At 27.7% G+C, this 23,272-nt stretch overlaps 1 protein-coding gene across 1 annotated transcript; it reads left to right on the top strand.

Moving 5' to 3' along the window:
- The first annotated feature begins 1,731 nt into the window (after positions 1–1,731).
- LOC135928299 (uncharacterized) lies at positions 1,732–3,283 on the top strand. Its single transcript, XM_065464738.1, has 4 exons — positions 1,732–2,361; positions 2,408–2,648; positions 2,694–3,041; positions 3,148–3,283. Exons 1-4 carry the CDS (start codon positions 2,329–2,331, stop codon positions 3,261–3,263), a joined length of 738 nt encoding a protein of 245 aa, XP_065320810.1. The 5' UTR covers positions 1,732–2,328; the 3' UTR covers positions 3,264–3,283.
- The last annotated feature ends 19,989 nt before the right edge of the window (positions 3,284–23,272 follow it).

Raw genomic sequence — 23,272 nt, 5'->3', positions numbered from 1 at the left:
AAAACGCCGCCGTTTAAGAAAATCAACCAGCGCGCTGCAGATTTTCATATCGGCAGCGCACGGCCGGCCCAGAAATACTTTCATATTTTATAGCTTTTTATTCTAATAATTGGGCAACATCACTATTGTAATTTTTTTAATGTCAATCAGGATTTTGATGAATTTATTTTTACTACTATTTTAAAATCATAATTATATTGACGTCATTATAGAATTCAATCAATCAAAAATCTAAAATTCTAAAAGTTACCATAATTTTATATATTTTTTAAATGGATGCATCTACATTTAATAATTCCATAAATAATTTTAGTATCCTAACTCTGGAAAATAAAAAATCCTTAGTCTGGAAATTTTTGATTACTTACACTTAAAAAGAGATAATAAAACAATTTCCATAAATTCTGACATATTTTACTGCAATTGTTGCTTAGATTTATTCCAACAAGTTACAATACATAGTATAACAAGTAAATATATTAAAACAATTGATAAATAAATTGCTGCCATGACTACAGATTTATCAGTGTTTTTGATGATAAGCCAGGACTAGTTAATGATTTTGAAGTTAGCATACATCTTAGTGAGGCAACAAAGCCAAAATCATACCCAGCACGTAGAGTACCTTTTCTATAACGAAAACCAATTGAAATGGAACTTAATAGATTGATTAAATCAGGAATATTGAAGGAGATTGACCCAATCACGTCTACATGAGCGGGAGGGGTAGACAGGGGCCCCTACAACGGGGGGGGGGTCCGAAGCAACTGCTTCAGTAAATTTGAGTGGGGGTACTTTTTTTTTACATCCATCATGATCATGTGATTTCTGGTTTATAAATGTAACAATAAGACCCCCCCCCCCCCCACTTAATATTTAATTTAATATATTGATGGAAATTTTGGTCGATGTTTAGTAAATTTGTTATCCGAAATTTCTTGTCATAAATTATTTTTCCAAATCTTCACAGACACATATGATGGCCGATTATGGAAGGCTTTCTCATATTAAAAATTCGATATTAAAATTTATAACACCTCAGAAAGAATGTGTAGATAATAACCGTTCTATTATAAGAATTATAATAAGATGTTTAGATTATTTAATATCTCGTAACCAAGCCTTCTGGGGGAACAGGCAACAAGAAGGCAATATGATGGCCCTTATTAAGCTTATTGCAGATTCTGAACCTGTACTAAAAATGTATATACAGTAAAATTAAGAAAGAAAAAAGGATAAAAAAATAAGGGATTAAAAACGAAATTATATTCAAACCTATTATATAATAACATAAACATTCTCATTGAAACCATGAAAAATATGGTTATAAAAAAAATTCAAAATGAGATTACATTTAACAGGTGCTTTTCAATCATAGCTTTGATAGTAAGATATGTTGAAAATAGTGAGACGCCGAAGCCTGTTGAAAGACTGATTGACATATATTGTACGGGAAATACCACAGGTCTCGATATAAAGCATAATATAATATCCAAACTTGGCTCGATGAATTTACCCCTTGAATATCTAGTTGGGCAAAGTTATGATGGCGCCTCAAACATGAGTGGAAGAATCAATAGTGTGCAAGCCTTGTTTAGAGCAGAGGCGCCAAAGGCAGCTTTTATTTGGTGTTACTGTCATCGATTAAATTTAATCGTTGTTCTATTATGCCAATCAATTAAAGAACTTCGAAATGTTCTAGGAATACTAGATGAGATTTATGTCTATTTTAATGGTGTAAAAAGATATGAGGTACTCAAAAAATTTCAGTGTAATAGTGCGTACAAATTGTGCGTTGCAACGCAGCGTTTTAAAACGCATATAAAAAAACGTAAACGCAGCCATGTATAAATTGATGCGTTAACTTTTATTTTTTCAATATGAAACATTTAAATTTAAAACAAAAAAAATTACTTGCTTTGTATTTACTACAAAGAAATAAAGGAAGGAAGAAGAGCAAGACATCCAAAATATTTGTTAAAAGAAATCTTTTTTCAGAATATATTAATATTAAAGGCGATTTAACAAATTCGCAATTTTATAACTATACAAGAATGAGAAGAGCAACATTTTCTTATATACTGGAGCTCATATATGAGGACATTAATCCAAAAGTTACTAACTGTAACAAACAAATCGATGCTGAGGATCGTTTGTTTGTTACATTAAGGTAAAATAAATTTAATTAATTATTTATATAATAGGTATTTAATAACTGGTGTATAATTTGCACAACTAGCTTATAGTTCAAGGATCTCAAAATCTTGTATAAGTTATATTGTGAAATCAGTGTGCACAGCAATTTGGAATGCTGCTGCACATATTCACATGTCTAAGCCTAATAAAAATGATTGGGAAAAAGTAAATTTATTATAATAAATCAAGATTAATATTTACTTATCTTTAGATTTCCCAGGAATTCCTGCTTCAATCAGGATTCCCAAATTGTATTGGGGCTATAGATGGAAAACATATATATATCAAGAGCCCTGCCAATAGTGGCTCACAATTTTATAACTATAAGCATAGATTTTCTATTAACCTGTTAGCCCTAACAGATATTAACAGGAGATTTATTTATATAGATGTGGGTGCATATGGAAAGCAAAGTGATGGTGGTGTTTTTAGAAATAGCTCTTTATATAGAGGTTACTTTATATTAATTTTAATATATCTTATAAATATATTAATAGAATTGATGAACCATACACTTAATATGCCTGCTACCAAACCATTTCCAGGTTGTAATGAGGCCATGCCATTTGTAATGGTTGTAGACGACACATTCCCTTTGTCAAATTATTTGATGAAGCCCTACCCCAAAAGAAATCTGACAACAGAAGAAAGGGAATATAACATGAGGCTGTGCCATGCTCGAGTAAGTGTAGAAAGAAGCTTTGGTGGAATAGTCAAAAAATTTGACATTCTAAGTAAGCTAATAGAAATAGGACTACCTAGCATAGAGATAGTGATAAAGGCTATTTGCATCCTACATAACATTATCATCAACAAAGAAGGATCAGCTTCCATTGATGATATAGGTAATACCAATATTTAAATTTAAATAAATATATAAAAATCATATTTATATATATTTTTAAAATCATATTTATATATATTTTTAAAATTATATTATCATCAATACAGATCCTACATTGGCTAACCTTACAACAAGACCATTTTTGGCAAGCAGGGAAAACAACTCAAGCTCACAGGAATCTAAAATCATTAGGGATAAATTTAAAAATTTTATAAATTCTTAAATTTTTATATTATAATAAATTTATTAATATTACTATTATAATAAATTTATTTATATTACTATTATAATAAATTTATTTATATTACTATTATAATAATTTTATTTATATTACTATTATAATAAATTTATTTATATTACTATTATAATAAATTATTAATATTAAATAAATTTGAATAAAGTATTGATCATGAAATAATTTTAAGTTTAGTTATATATTTGTAAGCTTAGTGTTAATTGTAATAGATTAAATGAAGTGGGATCCAAAGTTGAGGATTAATAATGGGGATGAAGGTTGTAGATTTATATATATTAAACTCAATAATGCAAATATTTTAAATTGCCCTCAATCATAATAAAACTAAACTAAGAGTGAAACCTTGACTTTAGCCAATAAATATAATCATAAATATTTATCATATTTTGCTATATATTAAAATCTTATTTATATTTTAAAAATTACATTTTAGGAAGAAGTTAACACATAATTATCCACTACTAATTATATAAAAATTTTATTAATAACAATATATCAAAAATTAACAATATAACAAATATAAATATCAAAATTATATAATGGTATTAAAAATATCTAAAGCTGTTTCAGATGTTTCTGTTGTTTGTGTATTTCTTCTATTAATCTTGATAATTTGCATTGTTTTTACAACTTCTGTCTTGAAAAAATAGTCTTCATCAGAATTGTAACCTTCCAATACATCAACCAGGCTATCCAAAAAGATTCTATATAAAAGATAAATAAATTATAGATAAAAATAAGAATTACTGGATACTAGAAGATTTTTTTTCCAATACACTCATAAGCTTTTGCAAATCATTTTGATTTTTAGCAGGGTTCCTTGTTTGAGGAGGGGATTCCTGAAAATTACTGACAGTAGGTCTGTCGGCAACCGTGGCTTGCATGAAATTAATATATTTCTTATATTTATATTCATGCACCCCTCCTCTAGATCCTGAAGGTCTCGCTAATTTATCCTTGTTGAGTTGATCCTTGAAGTTCCAGGCGTTTCCTTAGGTAATTCACGCTACAATCATAATCTGGAAATTCTTCTGATAATCTAAAAATAAAATTATTAATAATATTATATATTATTTAACTTAATTCCTATGATGGAAAGTTTTTCCATCACAGAGAATGTCTTCTTGTGATCAGGATGCGCCTGATTCCAAATAACCTCTTCAGGTTCCAACATTTCAGCAAATCTTTTTGTTATTTCTTCATTCCATGATCTAAAATAATTAATAAATGATGATTTAATTATATATATTCTTACATTTTTGATGGTGGTTAATTTCTCCACTTCAACAAAATTTGAAAATAGTTGCAAAACGCAAGCAGGTTTACGTTTTTAAAAAAAATTTTAAATGAAAAACGGATATGTGCTCAATTTGAACGAATGCATTTAAAATGCATTGCTTGCGTTTTGAAACGCTGCGTTGCAACGCACAATTTGTACGCACTATAAGGATCTGAAAAAATCACAACGATTTCTACGCGTCAAGAATACGTAATAGTTCCTTATTTATTTAAATTTTAAATGTTTTTTTTTTAGAAGCTGGCTATCGTCATATAAAGCTATTGTAAATTTTTTTCAACTTTATGATGCCTTGAGGGCAACTTTAACAAATTTAAAGGATTCTGAAGATCCTGCCACTTCCACTATGGCTAGTGCTATAGTCTTTAGAATAGAAAAATTTGATTTTATCTTATCACTTTGTGTTTTGGATAAAATATTGTTGATAACAAGTTTGGCTTGTACAAAATTGCAAATCATTTCGAAGGATATAGGGTATGCAATAAATCAAATTCAATTGACAAAAGATTGCTTGATTAATTTGAGAAGTATAATATAAATTATTGTCTTAATTATTTTTTAATCTAATAGATAATAACACTAAATTTTTGGATGTTTTTTCAAAGGCACAAGATTTTATGAAGGAGAGAAATCTATTTTGATTTTGAAAGTTCTAGACTTCAAACATTACAATCCAAAAAGGAGAGGTATATATACTTTCATCATTAAATATAGAAATTTTTTAGCGATGATTCCATGAAATTTTTACATCAAACATCATTTTTTACGCCAAAGGGAATGGCAGAAAAATCAATTATTAAAGAAGATATTGAGGATATCTGTGAATTTTACAATTTAAATTCAAGTCAAATTTTCGAAGAAATGTTGAAGTTTAGAAATATTTATAAGATGGCCAAAATGGGGAATGTAATTATTACTCATGACCTAGAGGTTCAAGAATCTAAAGATTTGTCAGATTCTGAGAATTGTAAATTTATTTAATTAAAATATTTTTACCAATACATTATTTAGCTTCTTATGATGATGATGATAATTCAGGGACTTACGATTCAGATTGGAAAAATTCATTTATTTTACCTTATCGTTTACTTTTAAGTTTTTCTGCTTTCCCTAATTTAAGAATTTTATATAAATATTTATTAACCATTCCCACAACCTCATGTACTGCCGAAAGAGTCGTGAGTAAAATTAAATTAATTAAAACAAGACTGCGCAGTACCATGAAAGATTCTTTTCTCAATAATTTAACCATATTATCAATGGGAAATTTTTTATTTAAACAATTATATACTGATGAAATTATAAATTCTTTCGCTTTCTCTTCCCCTAATTTATCTAAATTATTAATTTAAAAATAATATTTATAAAGTTATATTTTTTGCATTTTATTTATATTATATATTAAAAATTGATGCAATAAAAATTATTTTTGATATTTATGGGTGCCATAATTATCATTTTTTCGAAGGGGGGGTGTACTTTTCATGGGGGTATTCTGCTTCATTCGCTCAAAAAGTGTAGGGGCCACTGGGGGTAGGAACAGTTTGCATCCTATTTTTTTGAGGGGGTAGGGGGTAAGCTGCTTTAATGGGGGTCGGATAAATTTTTTGGGGGGTTATCTATTAAATTTTGAGATGAAATAGGACAAAATTTATTGTTGTAAAAATTAATACTTTTATTATAGAATTATTATAATACAATTATCGACCAAATCTATATATTGCAAACAATCATACACATTGTTTTCCAAATAAAACTTTCTGCTATCCTTTTAAATTACATTTAATAGGTTTAGATATATCAGCAAGCTCATAATGCCATAATAATTAATTCACTGTAAATAATGGAGATTTTGATTGAATTTATTATCTAAAAAATAAATTCTTCATAATCAAAAAAATAAATTCTTAAAATTAGTTGGTAGAGATAGATAAATTTAAGTTATCTTTATAAATTCTTTAAAATATAAATAAAAAGACACCGCCGCCGAAGCCGGCGACAATTTTTTAAGGGGGTAGGCAAAAGTTTTTGAAGGGGGTTTGCATCTAATGAAAATCCTGTCATGTAGACGCTGGACCCAATAAAAACGCGTATGACGTGAGTGTCCTAATTTCTGTTTAATTTATTCCTAGTCTTTTTATTTTATACTAGTTTTCGTTTGTTTTAAAAAGTTATAATATTTTTTTTATTTAAACGCCTATTGTAGAAATTAATAAAGCATTATAGAAATATTGATAAAATATTTTCTTATAAATATTATAATTAATTTGAAAAATTATTGAATTTGTAATGAGAACCTTTAAAAATATATATTCTGGTTTTAATGTTTATAGATATTACGTTAAGTTTAAGTTGATTCTAATAAATTAAGTTATATAAATTAAATAGTTATAATAGGTTAAAATAAGGATTGACCGGATCTGAATTCTGATTAATTCGGTTTTTAAAGGTAAAAAAAAATATTTTTTATAAAAATTTTTAACAAAGCAATCTTAAGGTAAGTTAAAATTTTTGTTATTTTGATCATTATCATAGGCCTCATATTTTTGATAAAGCTTTCGTTTATAAGGATTTTGGTTATAAAATTCTGTATAAAAAACTTAACCATTTGGATCTAAGTAATCAATTAGTTACGATATTATTTTTTGTAATGGGCTATTCATTACATTGAAATTTCTGATAAGGAAATGTGCCGATTTAGTGACAAAGGTACATAATAATTTAAAGAAAAACAATGTGGTGTCAGATAATTATTTAAAAAGAATATTAGACTTATAAAATAATTCAAAAGAAGTTTTAAATGAGATCAAGAAGGATAAACCAGAAATGGTTAGTATAAAAGATAATCTGTGCGATATTCCGGAACGTGTGGAGAGATCAGTGGTTATATACAAACAAGAAGTAATAAAATGTAAGATATAATCAAAGTTATATATCAGGATATATATAATTGATTAATATGAGTAATAATTGTGATAAAAGCCAGATATATGGCAAAAATTTCAAATGAAAAAAATGGTTTCTTAAAGGACTTGGTGAAAATATTGATGCTAATAAGAATAATTTGAATAATATTAAATGTAATCGGTGTGTTTATAAAGGACACAAGGTTGAAACTTATATGGTAAATGAACAGGATTTTCGGATGGGTTTTCCGTTAAGAAAATCTGTCAAAAATTTCAGTGTGATAAAAATTTCTGGCATCAATACAAATAAATTTAATGTATTACAATCAAATTATGACAATTCCCGGTTGTGCTTTAAGTGTAAAAAGACGGGACATATATAGATATAAATTGCGATTTACACTGACTATGATTGCAATGTTATCATATAGTAGTTAAAATACTGAGAAATCAAAATTTTAAGAAAGTATATAATAATGGTAAAATGAGATATAATTCACATGAAAGGAATGATTTTAATAGAAATTTTTATTATCATGGCGATAAAATTAAAAATGTTAGTTATTATTATAATCCGAATAAAAGGGGAGAAAATATCCTAAGGTATTGTCAAATATCCAAATAAAAAGGATGTTAATAATTTCAGATGGGAAAAATATCCTAGTGATATTGTAAAAAAACATATCAATATTGTTAAAAAGCAGCCTCTAAATTCCGAGTTAAATTTAGGTGAGAATTTAAATTTAATAAAATTGATATTTCAGATAGAATAAATATTAATCAGCTCTTTAAAAAATGTAAGATTTTAATGACTGAAAAAATTATTGAAATGTCCTTATCCTAGGGTTAAATTGAGGATTGACCATAGGTACATTGATGTGTTGTACGATACCGGAGCGAGCATTTCTAAAATGTCTCGTGGAAATTTTTATAAATATTGGCCTAATGGCATTATTTAAAATGAAAATATGTGTGTAAAACAATTTGATGGCTAAATTTTTGGGAAAAACTCAATGGGATGCTATTTTCAATGATACTACTATAAGTTTGGATTTATGGGTAGTAGAAAAACTTATGGAAACTATTATGGGGTGGGATTGGATTACAAAAATCGGACCTCGTAATAATTATTGGGATTTTTTATCATTGATAACGAATTGGTTATAGGTAATGATGAAAGAAAAATAATTGCCTATAGCATCCAAAATAAACTTCTAGAAAGAGAAATGTATAATTTATTGAACGAAGGAAAAAAGCCTGTCGTTAATAATAATATTCTTGAATATCCCGAAAAATTAATGATATAAATATTGAAATTGATAAAGATTTATTGATAAATTTTGAAATTGCTTACCTATTTTAGTTTAAAAATATGGTATCATTTTTGAAGAAAAGTTAGGACGTCTAAATGATTAACAAGTAGACGTTAAACTTAAAGATGGTTTTTCACCCATTTTCTTGGCTTGTCGAAGAGTTCCTTTTAAATGGAAAAAGGAAATAGAAGTCGAGTTGAACAAGATGGGATTATTATTCACATTGAATATAGTGAATGGGCAACACCATTGGTTCCAGTTAAAATATCAAATGGAAAATTGAGGCTGCGAGATGATTTCCGTGTTAATTTATATCCAGGGGTTGTGGAAGTAAAATATTCATTGCCTAGGATGGAAGAAATTTTGGTCAATTTAAAAGGTGCCAAATATTTTTCCATAGTTGATTTTTCTTCTGCGTATTTACAATTACCGCTAAAGGAATAAATTAAAAATTATTTACGATAACGACTCCCAAAGGATTATTTGCCATTTGTAGGTTACCATTTGAATTAAGTGTGTCAGCGCTTATTTTTCATCGTACTATGGCTTCCAGGGCCTAGAAGGAGTTTTTTATTATATGGATGATGTGTTAGTTATTGGTGAAACATAGGAGCAACAAAATCATTTGGAAGAAGTTATTAAAGGAATTCGGGATAAAGGTCTAAGGGCCAGTAAAGAAAGAAGTGTTCTTGGGGTAACAGAAGTTATCTATTAAGGATTTCAAATTAATGGGATGGAGATGAAACCTCTTGATAAAAATTTGAAAAATTTAGCAAATATGAAGCCGCCAACCATTAAAGCGGATATCATTTTTGGGTATGATAAATTATTATCATTGATTTATGGATGATTTTGCAAAGATTCCAATACTTTTATATAAATTATTACAAAAGGGAGTTCATTTTGAATGGTCCAATGAACAACAAATGGCCTTTGAAATGTTAAAACAGAAAATTGGGTAAGAACCAAATTTAGTGTGTTTTAACAGATTTAGAAATAATATTAGCAGTTGATGCATCTAACAAAGGTGTTGAAGGTGCATTATTGCATTTAATTGATAGTTTAGAAACAATTTTATTTTTTTCTAAAGTTTTCCGAGAATTGGAAACGCGATATTCTGTTATTGATCAGGGTCATTTTTGGTTTTACAATGTCGGGAATATTTAATCAGAAAAAAATTTGTAATTTTACCGATCATTAATCATTAATTCAAAAAGGATAATCGAGAATAAATATTATCTCCACGATTCAACGTTAGTTGTTATTATTGGGAAGTTTCAATGTAAAAATTAGATATCGTAGAGGCAAAAAAAATTGTTTATCCGATATTTTATTCAAGTTGGGATCGAGTCAAGAAGATCTTGACTTTAATAAAAATAAAGTAATGGATAATGAGAAAGCATTGGTTTGTTTTCTTTCACATATGCTATAAGGTGGTCCTACTAACTGGGAAGACCTTAAATTCAGTACTTTAAAAGATAAGGAATTGAATCAGATAATAAAATTATTTTTAACGGGGAAAAAACCGTGGAAAAATAATTGTAAAATTTATAAAAAAAATTGAAAAAGAATTGACCGTGGTGGATGATTGTTTAATAAGGGGAAATAGAGCTCTAATTTCTTTTAAATTACGTAGTAAAATTGTTGATTTATTATATGCCTGACATCAGGGTCGTAAAATGAAATCTTGGGCTTGTGAATATTTATGGTGGCCGGGGATGGGTAATGATATTAAAAAATTACAAAAAAATGTGTTCCATGTAATATTTGTGCATCCTTAAAGAAGTAGGTCAAATGTGGCCCAAATCAATAAAACCATGGGAACGTCTCCATATAGATTTCTTCGATCTGGATAAAAAATTATACTTTTTGGTGGTGGATTCATATTCAAAGTGGAGAATATGCAGAGGTACATTATTTATACCACAAAAATTGTTATTAGGAAATTACGGGAATCATATGCCAGATTCGGTTCACCTGATACAATAGTGTCTGATGGAGGTCCAGCCTTCATAAGGGATGAGTTTCTTGCTCCACCGTATCATCCCAGCTCGAATAGACAAGCTGAGAGGATGGTAGCCATTGTTAAAAATTGGGCTGGAAACCATAAAGATGAGGCTTACATGTCTCAATTATATTATCTTAATTATCGAAATCGAGAAGGTGTTACTCCTGTGGTATTGTTTTGAGTAGACGAACCCGAAGGCCATTAGATTTTTTAAAACCAATGCTATTATATTACAGTGTGATAAAATAAATACAAAGTTCTTGAGGAAAAAAATATATGGGCTAGTTTATTAGACCATAAGAATAAAAAATGGGAATAAGGTAATATAGTAGAAAATCTGGGATGTAAATTAAATAAAATAAATTTAATTTATGATCAGGCATAATGTTCATTATTTAAAAAATGGGGTATTTGTGGTCAGGCATAATGTTCATTTACGTGTCATGTCAGATCTTAAACCCAAGATACTTAATTCAATTAATTGTTTGTAAGTGAATTGAATGGTATGGGTATTTCTAAACCCAAGATATTTAATTTAATTAATTGCTGATATGTTACTCTTAAATTATCACGGTTTAAGATACTTAATTCAATTAATTGTTTGTAAGTCAATTGAAGGATATGTGTATTCATAAACTCAAGATATTTAATTAAATTAATTGATGATATGTTACTCTTAAATTATCAAGGTTTAAGATTGTTAATTCAATTAATTGTGTGAAAGTGAATTGAATGACATGGGTATTCATATTAAAGAAATTTTAAATCTTCTCACATGTGGTGATCAGTTAAGAGAAAAGTTGCCAAGAGCATTAATAAAATTAATGAAAATTGATAATTCAAAAGGCATGTGGTTAATTGTACATTAATTGTCATACCCATAGATATTTTGTCCATAAAGGAATTTGACATTTAAAATTGAGAAAAATAAAAGAACTACACTGGTATAGTAGTATTGTAAAACCTCATGTGTTGTTTGATTTAATGGTAAAACAAAAGAAAATGTTGTTGGACATTATAAATGAATTTATCATTTGACATTGTTATTGAACCATGTAAATTAAGAGAAATTTTTTAATATGTGATAAAAAAAATAATTTTTGTTTTTATCTTATCAATGTGTATTGTTGGGTAAAAATATTGAAATAGTGTTGATTAAAATATTCTCTTATTTGTATGGTTGACCTGGTTGTATAAAATTTTTGTTCCAAAGTTTTTCATTTCATCAAATGTATTAATTGTAAATTATTAAATAAATAATTGATTTTTTTTTAAAAAAAAAGAAATTTTTTTATAAATAATTTTATCAGTTTATAAAATAAGATGGTCTTATATATCAGTATATCATCCAAACTCTGTTCTTTTTAAATAAATTATTATTATTCAACTTGATCTTAAAGAATGACAACATGAAAATTTCATAATTCTGGAAATAAATCGGCAATAGTTAAAAAAAAAAAATTCTTGTCCTAATTTTATATCAATTGTCAGTCGGTCCATGCCAGGCCAGCAAATACTACAATATAACATAACGCTTATCCAGACAGCTTGGAAATAATATACTATAATCATTGACCTTTTCACTTGACTTTATTGATGATAGCTCAACAAATATTTCATTGACGTCGAACGACGATACCATAACCATAATTCTTATAATGTCAATACTACTTAACATGAATATGATCTGGGAAAATCTTATTAGCTGATGACCGTCTTTACAATCTAGTGATCAAGCCAACGATTACGTCAATGTAACATAACAGTTTAGCCATACACCTGGGAAACAATATACTCTGATCAATGACCTTATCTAACTTTATTGATGATAGTGCGACAAATATTTTATTGATACCGAAAGACGATAACATACAGTGACCCCTACAACGGGGGGGGGGTCCGAAGCAACTGCTTCTATAAATTTCTATAGGGGTACTTTTTTTTTTAAAATTTTTATTTTAAAAATTTTTATGGTCGATGTTTAGCAAATTAGTTTGTTATCCGATATTTCTTATCATAAAATTATTTTTCCACTTTCAAGATTTGGCGCAAAATTAAAATTTTATCAAAGGGAATAGTAAAAATTTAAATATTAAATCTTATATATAATCATTTATAATTTTTAGATCATTGTCAAAATATGCCCAAAAATATTAACCAAAAAAAATATAAATGCTTGATTAAAAATTGTACATATCATAATATAAGAGATGATAAATGGACAGATCATATTAGAAAAAGACATGGTGGGCTTAATTTTCACGATATAAAGAAAAGCTTTGAAATAGTGGCTTTTAAGAATATTTCTCAAAATTGGACAAATAGCAAAATAATTTTTTTTATTAAATAAGAAGTGAGAAAAAAATTAAGGGATTAAAATCTAAATTATATTCAAATCTGTTATCATATAATAACATAAATATTCTTATTGAAACCATGAAAAATATGGTTATAAAAAAAATTCAAAAGGAGATTGAATTCAACAGGTGCTATTCAATTATAGTTGATGGCACATATGATGTATCGAAATCAGAAGCAATAGCTTTGATAGTGAGATATGTTGAAAATAGCGAGACACCTAAGCCCGTTGAAAGGCTGATAGACATTTATTGTACGGGAAATACAACGGGCCTCGATATTAAAAAGAATATAATATCCAAGCCTGGCTCCATAAATCTACCCCTCGAATTCCTAGTGGGGCAAAGCTATGATGGCGCCTCAAACATGAGTGGAAGAATTAATGGAGTGCAGGCTTTGATTAGAGCGGAGGCGCCAAAGGCAGCTTTTATTTGGTGCTATTGTCATCGATTAAATTTAATAGTTGTTCAATTATGCCAATCAGTAAAAGAGCTGCGAAATGTCTTGGGAATATTAGACGAAATTTACGTATTTTTTAATGGTGTTAAAAGATATGAAGTGCTCAAAACATGTCAGAGTGATTTACTGACAAAATCACATAGATTTTTACGCATCAAGAATACCACTCGGTAATATTATCTTAATTGTTTCGATATATAATGTTAATTTTATATTTATAGAAGCTGGCTAACATCATATAAGGCGATTGTAAATTTTTTCCTACTTTATGATGCTTTGAGGGCAGCTTTGGCAAATTTAAAGGATTCTGAAGATCCTGCCACTTCCACTATGGCTAGTGCTATAGTCTATAGAATAGAAAAATTTGATTTTATTTTATCACTATGTGTTTTGGATAAAATATTGTTGATAACTAGCTTGGCTTGTACAAAATTGCAAACCATTTCGAAGGATATAGGGTTTGCAATAAATCAAATTCAATTGGCAAAAGATTGCCTGATTAATATGAGAAGTATAATTTAAATTATTATCTTTTATTATTTTATAATCTTAAAATAGATAATAACACTGAATTTTTGGATGTCTTTTCAAAGGCCCAAGATTTTATGAAGAAGAGAAATTTACCTTTTGATTTTGAAAGTTCAAGACTTCAAACATTACAATCCAAAAAGGAGAGGTATATATATACTTTCATCATTAAATATAATATTTTATTTTAGCTTTAAAATCAGTGTGTTTTATGCTGCACTTGATTTAATTATTATGCAGTTTAGTGAAAGATTTAACGATGAATCGATAAAATTTTTGAGTCAAACATCATTTTTTACCCCAAAGGGAATGGCGGAAAAGGCAATTGTTAAAGATGATATCAAGGATATCTGTGAATTTTATCAATTAAATACAAGTCAAGTTTTTGAGGAAATGTTGATGTTTAGAAATATTTATAAAATGGCTAAAACGGGGGACGTAATTATTACTCGTGACCTAGAGGTTAAAGAAGATTTGTCAGATTCTGAGAATTGTAAATTTATTTAATTAAAATATTTTTACTAATACATTATTTAGCTTCTTCTGATGATGATAATAATTTTGAGATGAATGATTAAGACTGGAGAAACTATTCATTTATTTTACCTTATCGTCTGCTTATAAATTTTTCTGCTTTCCCAAATTTAACAATTTTATATAAATATTTATTAACTATTCTTACTACATCATGTACTGCCGAAAGGGTCATGAGTAAAATTAAACTAATTAAAACAAGACTTCGTAGTGTCATGAAAGATCCATTTCTTAATAATTTAACCATTTTATCAATGGAAAATAATTTATTTAAACAATTAAATATTGATGAAATTATAAATTCTTTGCTTTCTCTTCCCCTAATTTATCTAAATTATTAATTTAAAAATAATATTTTTAAAGCATATATATTTTTTACATTATATTTATATTATAATAAATATTGATGCAATAAAAATTATTTTTGAAATTTATTGGTGTCAAAAAATAATTTACAATGGGGGGGGGGGTACTTTAGGGGGGTATTCTGCTTCTATCCCTCAAAAAGTGTAGGATCCACTGATAACATAGCAATTATTCTCTTAATATCAATACTAATCACCGTGCGGTAAAAAATCCTCTTAGTTTAATTATTCAAAATAGTTTATAATATATATTATTGATAACATATAACATTATGGTGTAAATATTTAATAGATATTATGTAAAATTTCTGGGTGAATGTCACGTTCCCATAAGGGTGGCATGTCCTAATTTCTGTTTAATTTATTCCTAGTTTTTGTTTATTTTATACTAATTTTCGTTTATTTTAGAAAGTTATAATATTTTTTTTATTTAAACACCAATAATGATGAAAAATTTTCTTGTTTTGATATTATTATTATCTGTTTTTATGAAATTCTTGCAAAAAAAATGAATTTGAAAAATTATTGAATTTGTAATAAAAATTAAAAATATATGTTTCCTTCTGGTTTTAATGTTTAAATAGATATTAAGTTAAGTTTAAGTTGATTCGTATATATTAAGTTATATAAATTAAATGAGGTGAAAATAAAGATTGTTAAAGTGGGCTATTCCAACAGCAAACGTACGCAAAAAAAATGGAGAAATCAGAATTTGTGAGGATTTTAAGGTTACATAATATTGTGGATGATCTATGGGCCAAATTAGAAGGAGGGTAGAACTTTATTGTCAATATTTAATAGATGCTTATTTGTAGCTACCAATAAAAGAAAGCTCAATGGAATACCTAACTTTAACTATATCAACCCATATTATTTATTTTCGATATTGCCTTTCGGCCTTTCTTGTGCGCCGACTATTTTCCAACGATGTATGGATAATCTATTACAGGACTGCCAAATGACAGGAGTAAACCTGGACGAGATTACTATAACGGGAAAAAATGATGGATGTTGAACATTTGAACAATGAGAAAAAAGTACTAATGAAATTAAAACAGGCTGGTATGAAGGCAAAATGGGCGAAAATACGTTTTTTAAAAGATTCAGTTTCTTTTCTACGTTTTTTAATAGATAAAATGGCATGTAACTAGCAAAATAAAAAATATATGCTATTCGAAAGATACCCACTCCTTAGAATATACACCAAATGCGATCTTTTTTAGGACTTGTGAATTATCACGAGAGATTTTCACCACATTTGCATGGCATCGCCCACTGCATATATTAACAAGCATTAAAAGTTCCTGGGTTTTGTCTGACAGTGAACAAGATGCATATTTAAAAAAATAAAGCAGCTTTTGTCAACAAATAAAACCTTGATTCCTTATTTGTCAAGTTTACCAATTATAATGGAATGTGACGCCTCTAAAACTAGTTTTGGAGGGTTAGCAGCTATCGCATTTGCTTCATGAAAATTATTGGAATCAAAGAAAAACTGTGCACCAATAGAAAAAGAGGCAAGAGCACTTTTGTTTGGAATGGAAAAATTTTATACTTTTATTTTTGGACTAAAATTTATATTACTAACAGATCACATTTTTGGAAAAATTATTTGGTGATAAACATGAACTACCAAATATATCCAATAATCGATTGACGCACTGGGCATGGAAAATGTCCGCATATAATAATTAAATATCGTCTAGGAAAAGAAAACATAGTGTTTGATACATTATCTAAACTGCCAGGCCAGTAGCAAGCATGGAGTCAAATAAAGACCATAATCTTAAACATTAAAAACTAGAGCTATAAATTTACTCGATATATATTTCGGTCAAGTTGAACTCCAAAAAGAAACAAGGAAAGATAGATTGCTAAATAAAGTAATTAAAAACATTGAGGGTTTGATGTAAAAAATGATGCAGAGTTAGTTTGTTATAATAATCGTCGGGATAAATTGTCAGTAGATCGTGATGTCATTGAATGGAATAGAAAGTTGGTAATTCCAACCGTGATGAGGAAATCAATATTAGCTATTATACACAGGGGCCATCCAGGAATAAATGCAACAATGAATTCAATTTTTAGAATGTATTGTTGATGGCCTAATTGCGATAAAGACATTGAACAACATGTTCGTCATGTATGCCATGTCAAAGTAACCGAATATAATAGAAGTTACTTTATATTCGTGGAACATCTCTAATACGCCATGGGAACACTTTCATCTCGATTTTGCGAGACCTATCGATTTGTATTCATGGTTAGTTGGAGTTGATGCACATTTTAAATGGATTGAAGTGAGAGAGACCACGTCTACAACAATGATCAGAGCGCTAAGGAAATAGTTCGCACGTTTTGGAACGCCAAGACAAATTGTGTCAGATAATGGCCCTTAGTTTATTTCTGGAGAATTTCGAAGATTCTGTTTAAAGAAAAATATTAAATTAATACATTCAACACCTTACCATGCCAAAATGAATGGGTTAGCTGAAAGTACAATATAAACACTTAAGAGTCGATATTTTGTCAATAGGAAAGATATTAAGGAGCCAGTGGAGGCTATGGGAGAAGTTTTGACAGCATACAGAATGGGTGAGCACCACTAAACAAGACGTTCACCGGCAAAATTATTGTTGGGGCGCAATCTAAAAACTTGATTAGATTAGTTACATCCAAATGTTAAGGATGAGATGGAACGATCTGTTTCCTCGGATCTCAATGAGAACCTTTTTGCCCTCCCCCCTTCTTATATGCATTTTTTAAAAAAATATAGTTCTTATTTTTGCCTTTTTTCAAATTTACTTAATTTAATTATGCTATTTTTTAATATAAATAAAGATATTATATTCCTAAAAAAAATTACATGATATAATTCTATTTCTCCGATAAAATCTTATTATATTAACCTCAGTCAAGGGCGTCGTTAGCTTTTTTAAAAAGAATAAAAGGTGCTTATTTGTTTTTAAAAAATGTCTATAAATTTATTTACTCTCTTTATAAATGATTTTCTAAGGGTCTTTAAACTACAAGATTTTATATATATATGTATTCGCTGATCAAAATAATATCTGACACAAATGTAGAAATGCCTTAAGAAATCATAAAATAACCCAATTTTAAAAAAAAATAAATTTGAAAAATAATTTTACCATATCAATAATTTAATAAATGATACAAATCAATCACGGAACTAAAGTCCACGGAAGAAATACCTAATTTTTAGAATTAAAAGGAGACCAATTCAAAATGAATATTAAATTAATTGAAAAATAAGTGCAACATTTTATATTAAAAAATCCACGCAAAAATGAATATAATATTTAAATAACCTTAACGTATTCTATGTATTTGGTTTTATTCAATGATGGTTTATTTCATTTTGATATGTAGGATCATATGATAAATTAAAATTAAATTATAAAATAATCTAAATTTTTTTTATATTATGTAATATCATTTGATTTTTCCCCATTTTGTTCTTTGCTTAATTAGAAGGAAAAAACGGTAATAATAAAATGACTATGCTTGCCACAAGGAAAATAATATTTATTTGATGGGTTTTAATTATATTGGTGTTAATTTATTTGAAAAAGGGGCTAATCCATTTTCAATCGGTGCTATTGAAAAGTGCGGTGCTCTAGCAGGGAGTGCTTTATCACCCAAAGCACCTAGATGGCGATACCCATGAGGTATGAGATTACGAAAAGTTAAATTGCCACTGAAGGGCCACCAGGGGCTACTCTTCACTTCATTAATATTATCATTGACTCAATTATCGATTTCGATATCCATTTGCGATGATATTTTAAATAATTTACAACAGCTAGGATAGCAATCTTGCAAAATAAAATCTCCCGTTTGTAGATTTGGAATTGTTATTACAAGAGCTCAATTCATATGTTGCATTCTAGATTGTCTGCCTGTTAATTATTCATTGCTAAGGAATTGCAAATATAAATATTAAAATAATATTGCAATTTATAATCGAAAAAAAATTACTATTCTGGTAGATGAATCTACTATGTTGTCAAATAAGCCCGCCTTGCTTTTATGTAAAATCGGCTTTGATGTCCACTTATAATGATCCAACTTTTAAATTACTAATAATTGAATTAGAATCGAAAGATGTAGAGGGGATAGTTTATACCTTACTGGATATCTTAAATCCGCAGTGTTTTTTGAAAATTTTATTAAAATTCATCTTTATTGCTCATTTTAGCGTGCCTCCTAGATCAAGTAATAGCGTACCCTTGTCGAAAATTTTAAAACTGTAACACTGAGATTTAAAATATGTTGATGGGTTAAAATTTATAAAATTGGAAAAATATACTCTTCCATAAGATTCCTCTAAGATTCGATTACTGGTTTTCTTGAAGCATTTGAGGGTATAGTTGAACGTTGAAAACTAATATAATAGTTGGTAAATGATAAGGATTGCTCTAACACTACTAAGATTGTGTGCATTCATTTACAAATCTCCTTTATTATTTCAATAGTTTCAATTAATTTATTTTTATATTTATAAAATTCATATTTTGATATATAAAATTAAAAAACATTTATAATCTCATCTCATACTGATGATTATTGTTAAAAGAATATACCCTTAATTTATACAATATATGATATATACTATAATAATATATAAAAATAATTGATCTTTCATTTATATTAAGAATTTGATTTCTTTGTTAAGATTCAACCATTCACATTAATTGATCAACTTTAAATTATAAATAAAAATAAAATATGATTTAAATATTATTTATTTCTTAAGCATTTATAGGAAATATTAGAAGAATGTATAAAACACGAATCTAGGAAAATAATTCCCCGGAAAAAAAATCCCCGGAAAATAAATCCGAAATAAATTCCCTGGAAAAAAAATCCCCGGGAAAAGAATTCCCCAGAAAATTACTCCCCGGAAAAAAAATTCCCTGGAAAATAATTCCCTGGAAAAAAATTCCCCGAAAAATAATTCTCCAGAAAAAAAATCCCCGGAAAAAAATTCCCATAGAAAATAATTCCCCGGAAAAAATTCCCCACTTTTTAAATCTTATAAAATATTAAATTATTTTTATAAAATTAACAATATAGAAAAAAATATCCCCGGAAAAAAAATCCCAAAAATATTTTTTGAGAAAATCGTCAAAAATTCCTGTAAAATATTTCCAATTAAAAATTTTCAAAATAAAATAGTACTTATGATTAATATTAAACCTAACAAAAACTTAAATTAGTAATTAATATTAATAAATATATGTATAATGTAATGGACTTATTCCGAACCCAGGTTTAATGAAAATTAAACAAAGCAATATTTATAAAATAAACGAATTTGATACCTAGTCTCTCTGATATTATGCAAAATATTATGGCCAGCTCAGATTTTTTATTTTGGTCCGGATTTATAACAAAAATTACATAGTCTCTGTAATATTAAGCTAAATATTATTATAAGTTAAGTAATGAAAATGGCCAGCTCCAATTTTTATTTTGGCCCGGCATAAATTCATATCATTTTTTGACCCGTTCAAGGTCGACGGTCCAAAATACATTTTAAAATCAAGGTCCTAACAATCTCGATAGTATATAGATGTAATTAAATCGTAAAAAGAAACCTAGAATATTTTCGACGGCATTGATTACAACTTTTTCAAAATCTATAAATTGTTATCGGATCTATGACTAAATTCCGTTCTTGGGCTTTTTCGTTAAAAATTTCTTCATACGTTGTATGTTTTTCTTGTAACAAAAAATATGCCGCTGTAATAAACAGTGTTTTAAAGGGTATTCTAATTACATATTGCTGCAAAAATAAATGAGGAGCCAATTTAAAATTCCCCTATATACCAAGTTTTCGTTTCGGCTAACATTTTAAGCATATAATCGGTGGCAAATATAATTATTCGTTCATTAGAATCTCCGCCATTATCATGAAAAAAATCTCTCATTCGTGGGAGATCCGGTTGTAGCCCAATCCTCTAATATTAAAAGATATTTTCAATTAAAAAGTTATTTATAGACATTAATATGATTTAATTTAAAATGCTTAATTCTTTCAATGTGGCCGGAATAGGAGGAAACCTTTTTATTTTGTGATTTCTAAGTGTCGTCTTGATACTATCTTCATTCGGAAGTCTTTTTCTGGATTCGGGAGACAATTTAGACATTTCTTCTGCGTATATTTGGCAAGTATTTTGATTTGTTTCAGAGGCTTTTCGTTTCATCGTGCTTATAGCATTTTCAATTTGATATTCATGTGGGTTTATAGGATAAATATAAGGCGTATTTTCCAATGTATAGTCATTTTCATTGTAATATTTCAAAATAACTGGGCATTTTTCAGCATTATATAATGTACATTTGTATCTTTTAAAATTTTTCGTAGTTTTATGATAATTGTAGGAATAGCCCTCATGAAAAATTTTAGAATGCTTATTATACGGAATAATAAACATAAAAAATTTATTAAAATTATGAAAAATGTTTAAAATAGTAAAAGAAAATTTTATAAAAAGAAATAAAAAAACTAAATGAAAATCGTTTGTTTCAAAATTACATAGAATATACAACCCCATTGGCGTACGCAGCAGGGGGGCAGGGGGAAATTGATAATTCAAAAGGCATGTGGTTAATTGTCATACCCATAGATATTTTGTCCATAAAGGAATTTGACATTTAAAATTGAGAAAAATAAAAGAACTACACTGGTATAGTAGTATTGTAAAACCTCATGTGTTGTTTGATTTAATGGTAAAACAAAAGAAAATGTTGTTGGACATTATAAATGAATTTATCATTTGACATTGTTATTGAACCATGTAAATTAAGAGAAATTTTTTAATATGTGATAAAAAAAATAATTTTTGTTTTTATCTTATCAATGTGTATTGTTGGGTAAAAATATTGAAATAGTGTTGATTAAAATATTCTCTTATTTGTATGGTTGACCTGGTTGTATAAAATTTTTGTTCCAAAGTTTTTCATTTCATCAAATGTATTAATTGTAAATTATTAAATAAATAATTGATTTTTTTTTAAAAAAAAAGAAATTTTTTTATAAATAATTTTATCAGTTTATAAAATAAGATGGTCTTATATATCAGTATATCATCCAAACTCTGTTCTTTTTAAATAAATTATTATTATTCAACTTGATCTTAAAGAATGACAACATGAAAATTTCATAATTCTGGAAATAAATCGGCAATAGTTAAAAAAAAAAAATTCTTGTCCTAATTTTATATCAATTGTCAGTCGGTCCATGCCAGGCCAGCAAATACTACAATATAACATAACGCTTATCCAGACAGCTTGGAAATAATATACTATAATCATTGACCTTTTCACTTGACTTTATTGATGATAGCTCAACAAATATTTCATTGACGTCGAACGACGATACCATAACCATAATTCTTATAATGTCAATACTACTTAACATGAATATGATCTGGGAAAATCTTATTAGCTGATGACCGTCTTTACAATCTAGTGATCAAGCCAACGATTACGTCAATGTAACATAACAGTTTAGCCATACACCTGGGAAACAATATACTCTGATCAATGACCTTATCTAACTTTATTGATGATAGTGCGACAAATATTTTATTGATACCGAAAGACGATAACATACAGTGACCCCTACAACGGGGGGGGGGTCCGAAGCAACTGCTTCTATAAATTTCTATAGGGGTACTTTTTTTTTTAAAATTTTTATTTTAAAAATTTTTATGGTCGATGTTTAGCAAATTAGTTTGTTATCCGATATTTCTTATCATAAAATTATTTTTCCACTTTCAAGATTTGGCGCAAAATTAAAATTTTATCAAAGGGAATAGTAAAAATTTAAATATTAAATCTTATATATAATCATTTATAATTTTTAGATCATTGTCAAAATATGCCCAAAAATATTAACCAAAAAAAATATAAATGCTTGATTAAAAATTGTACATATCATAATATAAGAGATGATAAATGGACAGATCATATTAGAAAAAGACATGGTGGGCTTAATTTTCACGATATAAAGAAAAGCTTTGAAATAGTGGCTTTTAAGAATATTTCTCAAAATTGGACAAATAGCAAAATAATTTTTTTTATTAAATAAGAAGTGAGAAAAAAATTAAGGGATTAAAATCTAAATTATATTCAAATCTGTTATCATATAATAACATAAATATTCTTATTGAAACC

This window comes from Gordionus sp. m RMFG-2023, chromosome 4 (assembly GCF_954871325.1).
Source record: "Gordionus sp. m RMFG-2023 chromosome 4, tfGorSpeb1-WG-v2, whole genome shotgun sequence".
NCBI lineage: Eukaryota > Metazoa > Nematomorpha > Gordioida > Chordodea > Parachordodidae > Gordionus > Gordionus sp. m RMFG-2023.
Note: the sequence above shows the minus strand (reverse complement) of the source record. Positions and strands in the feature narration are given on the sequence as shown.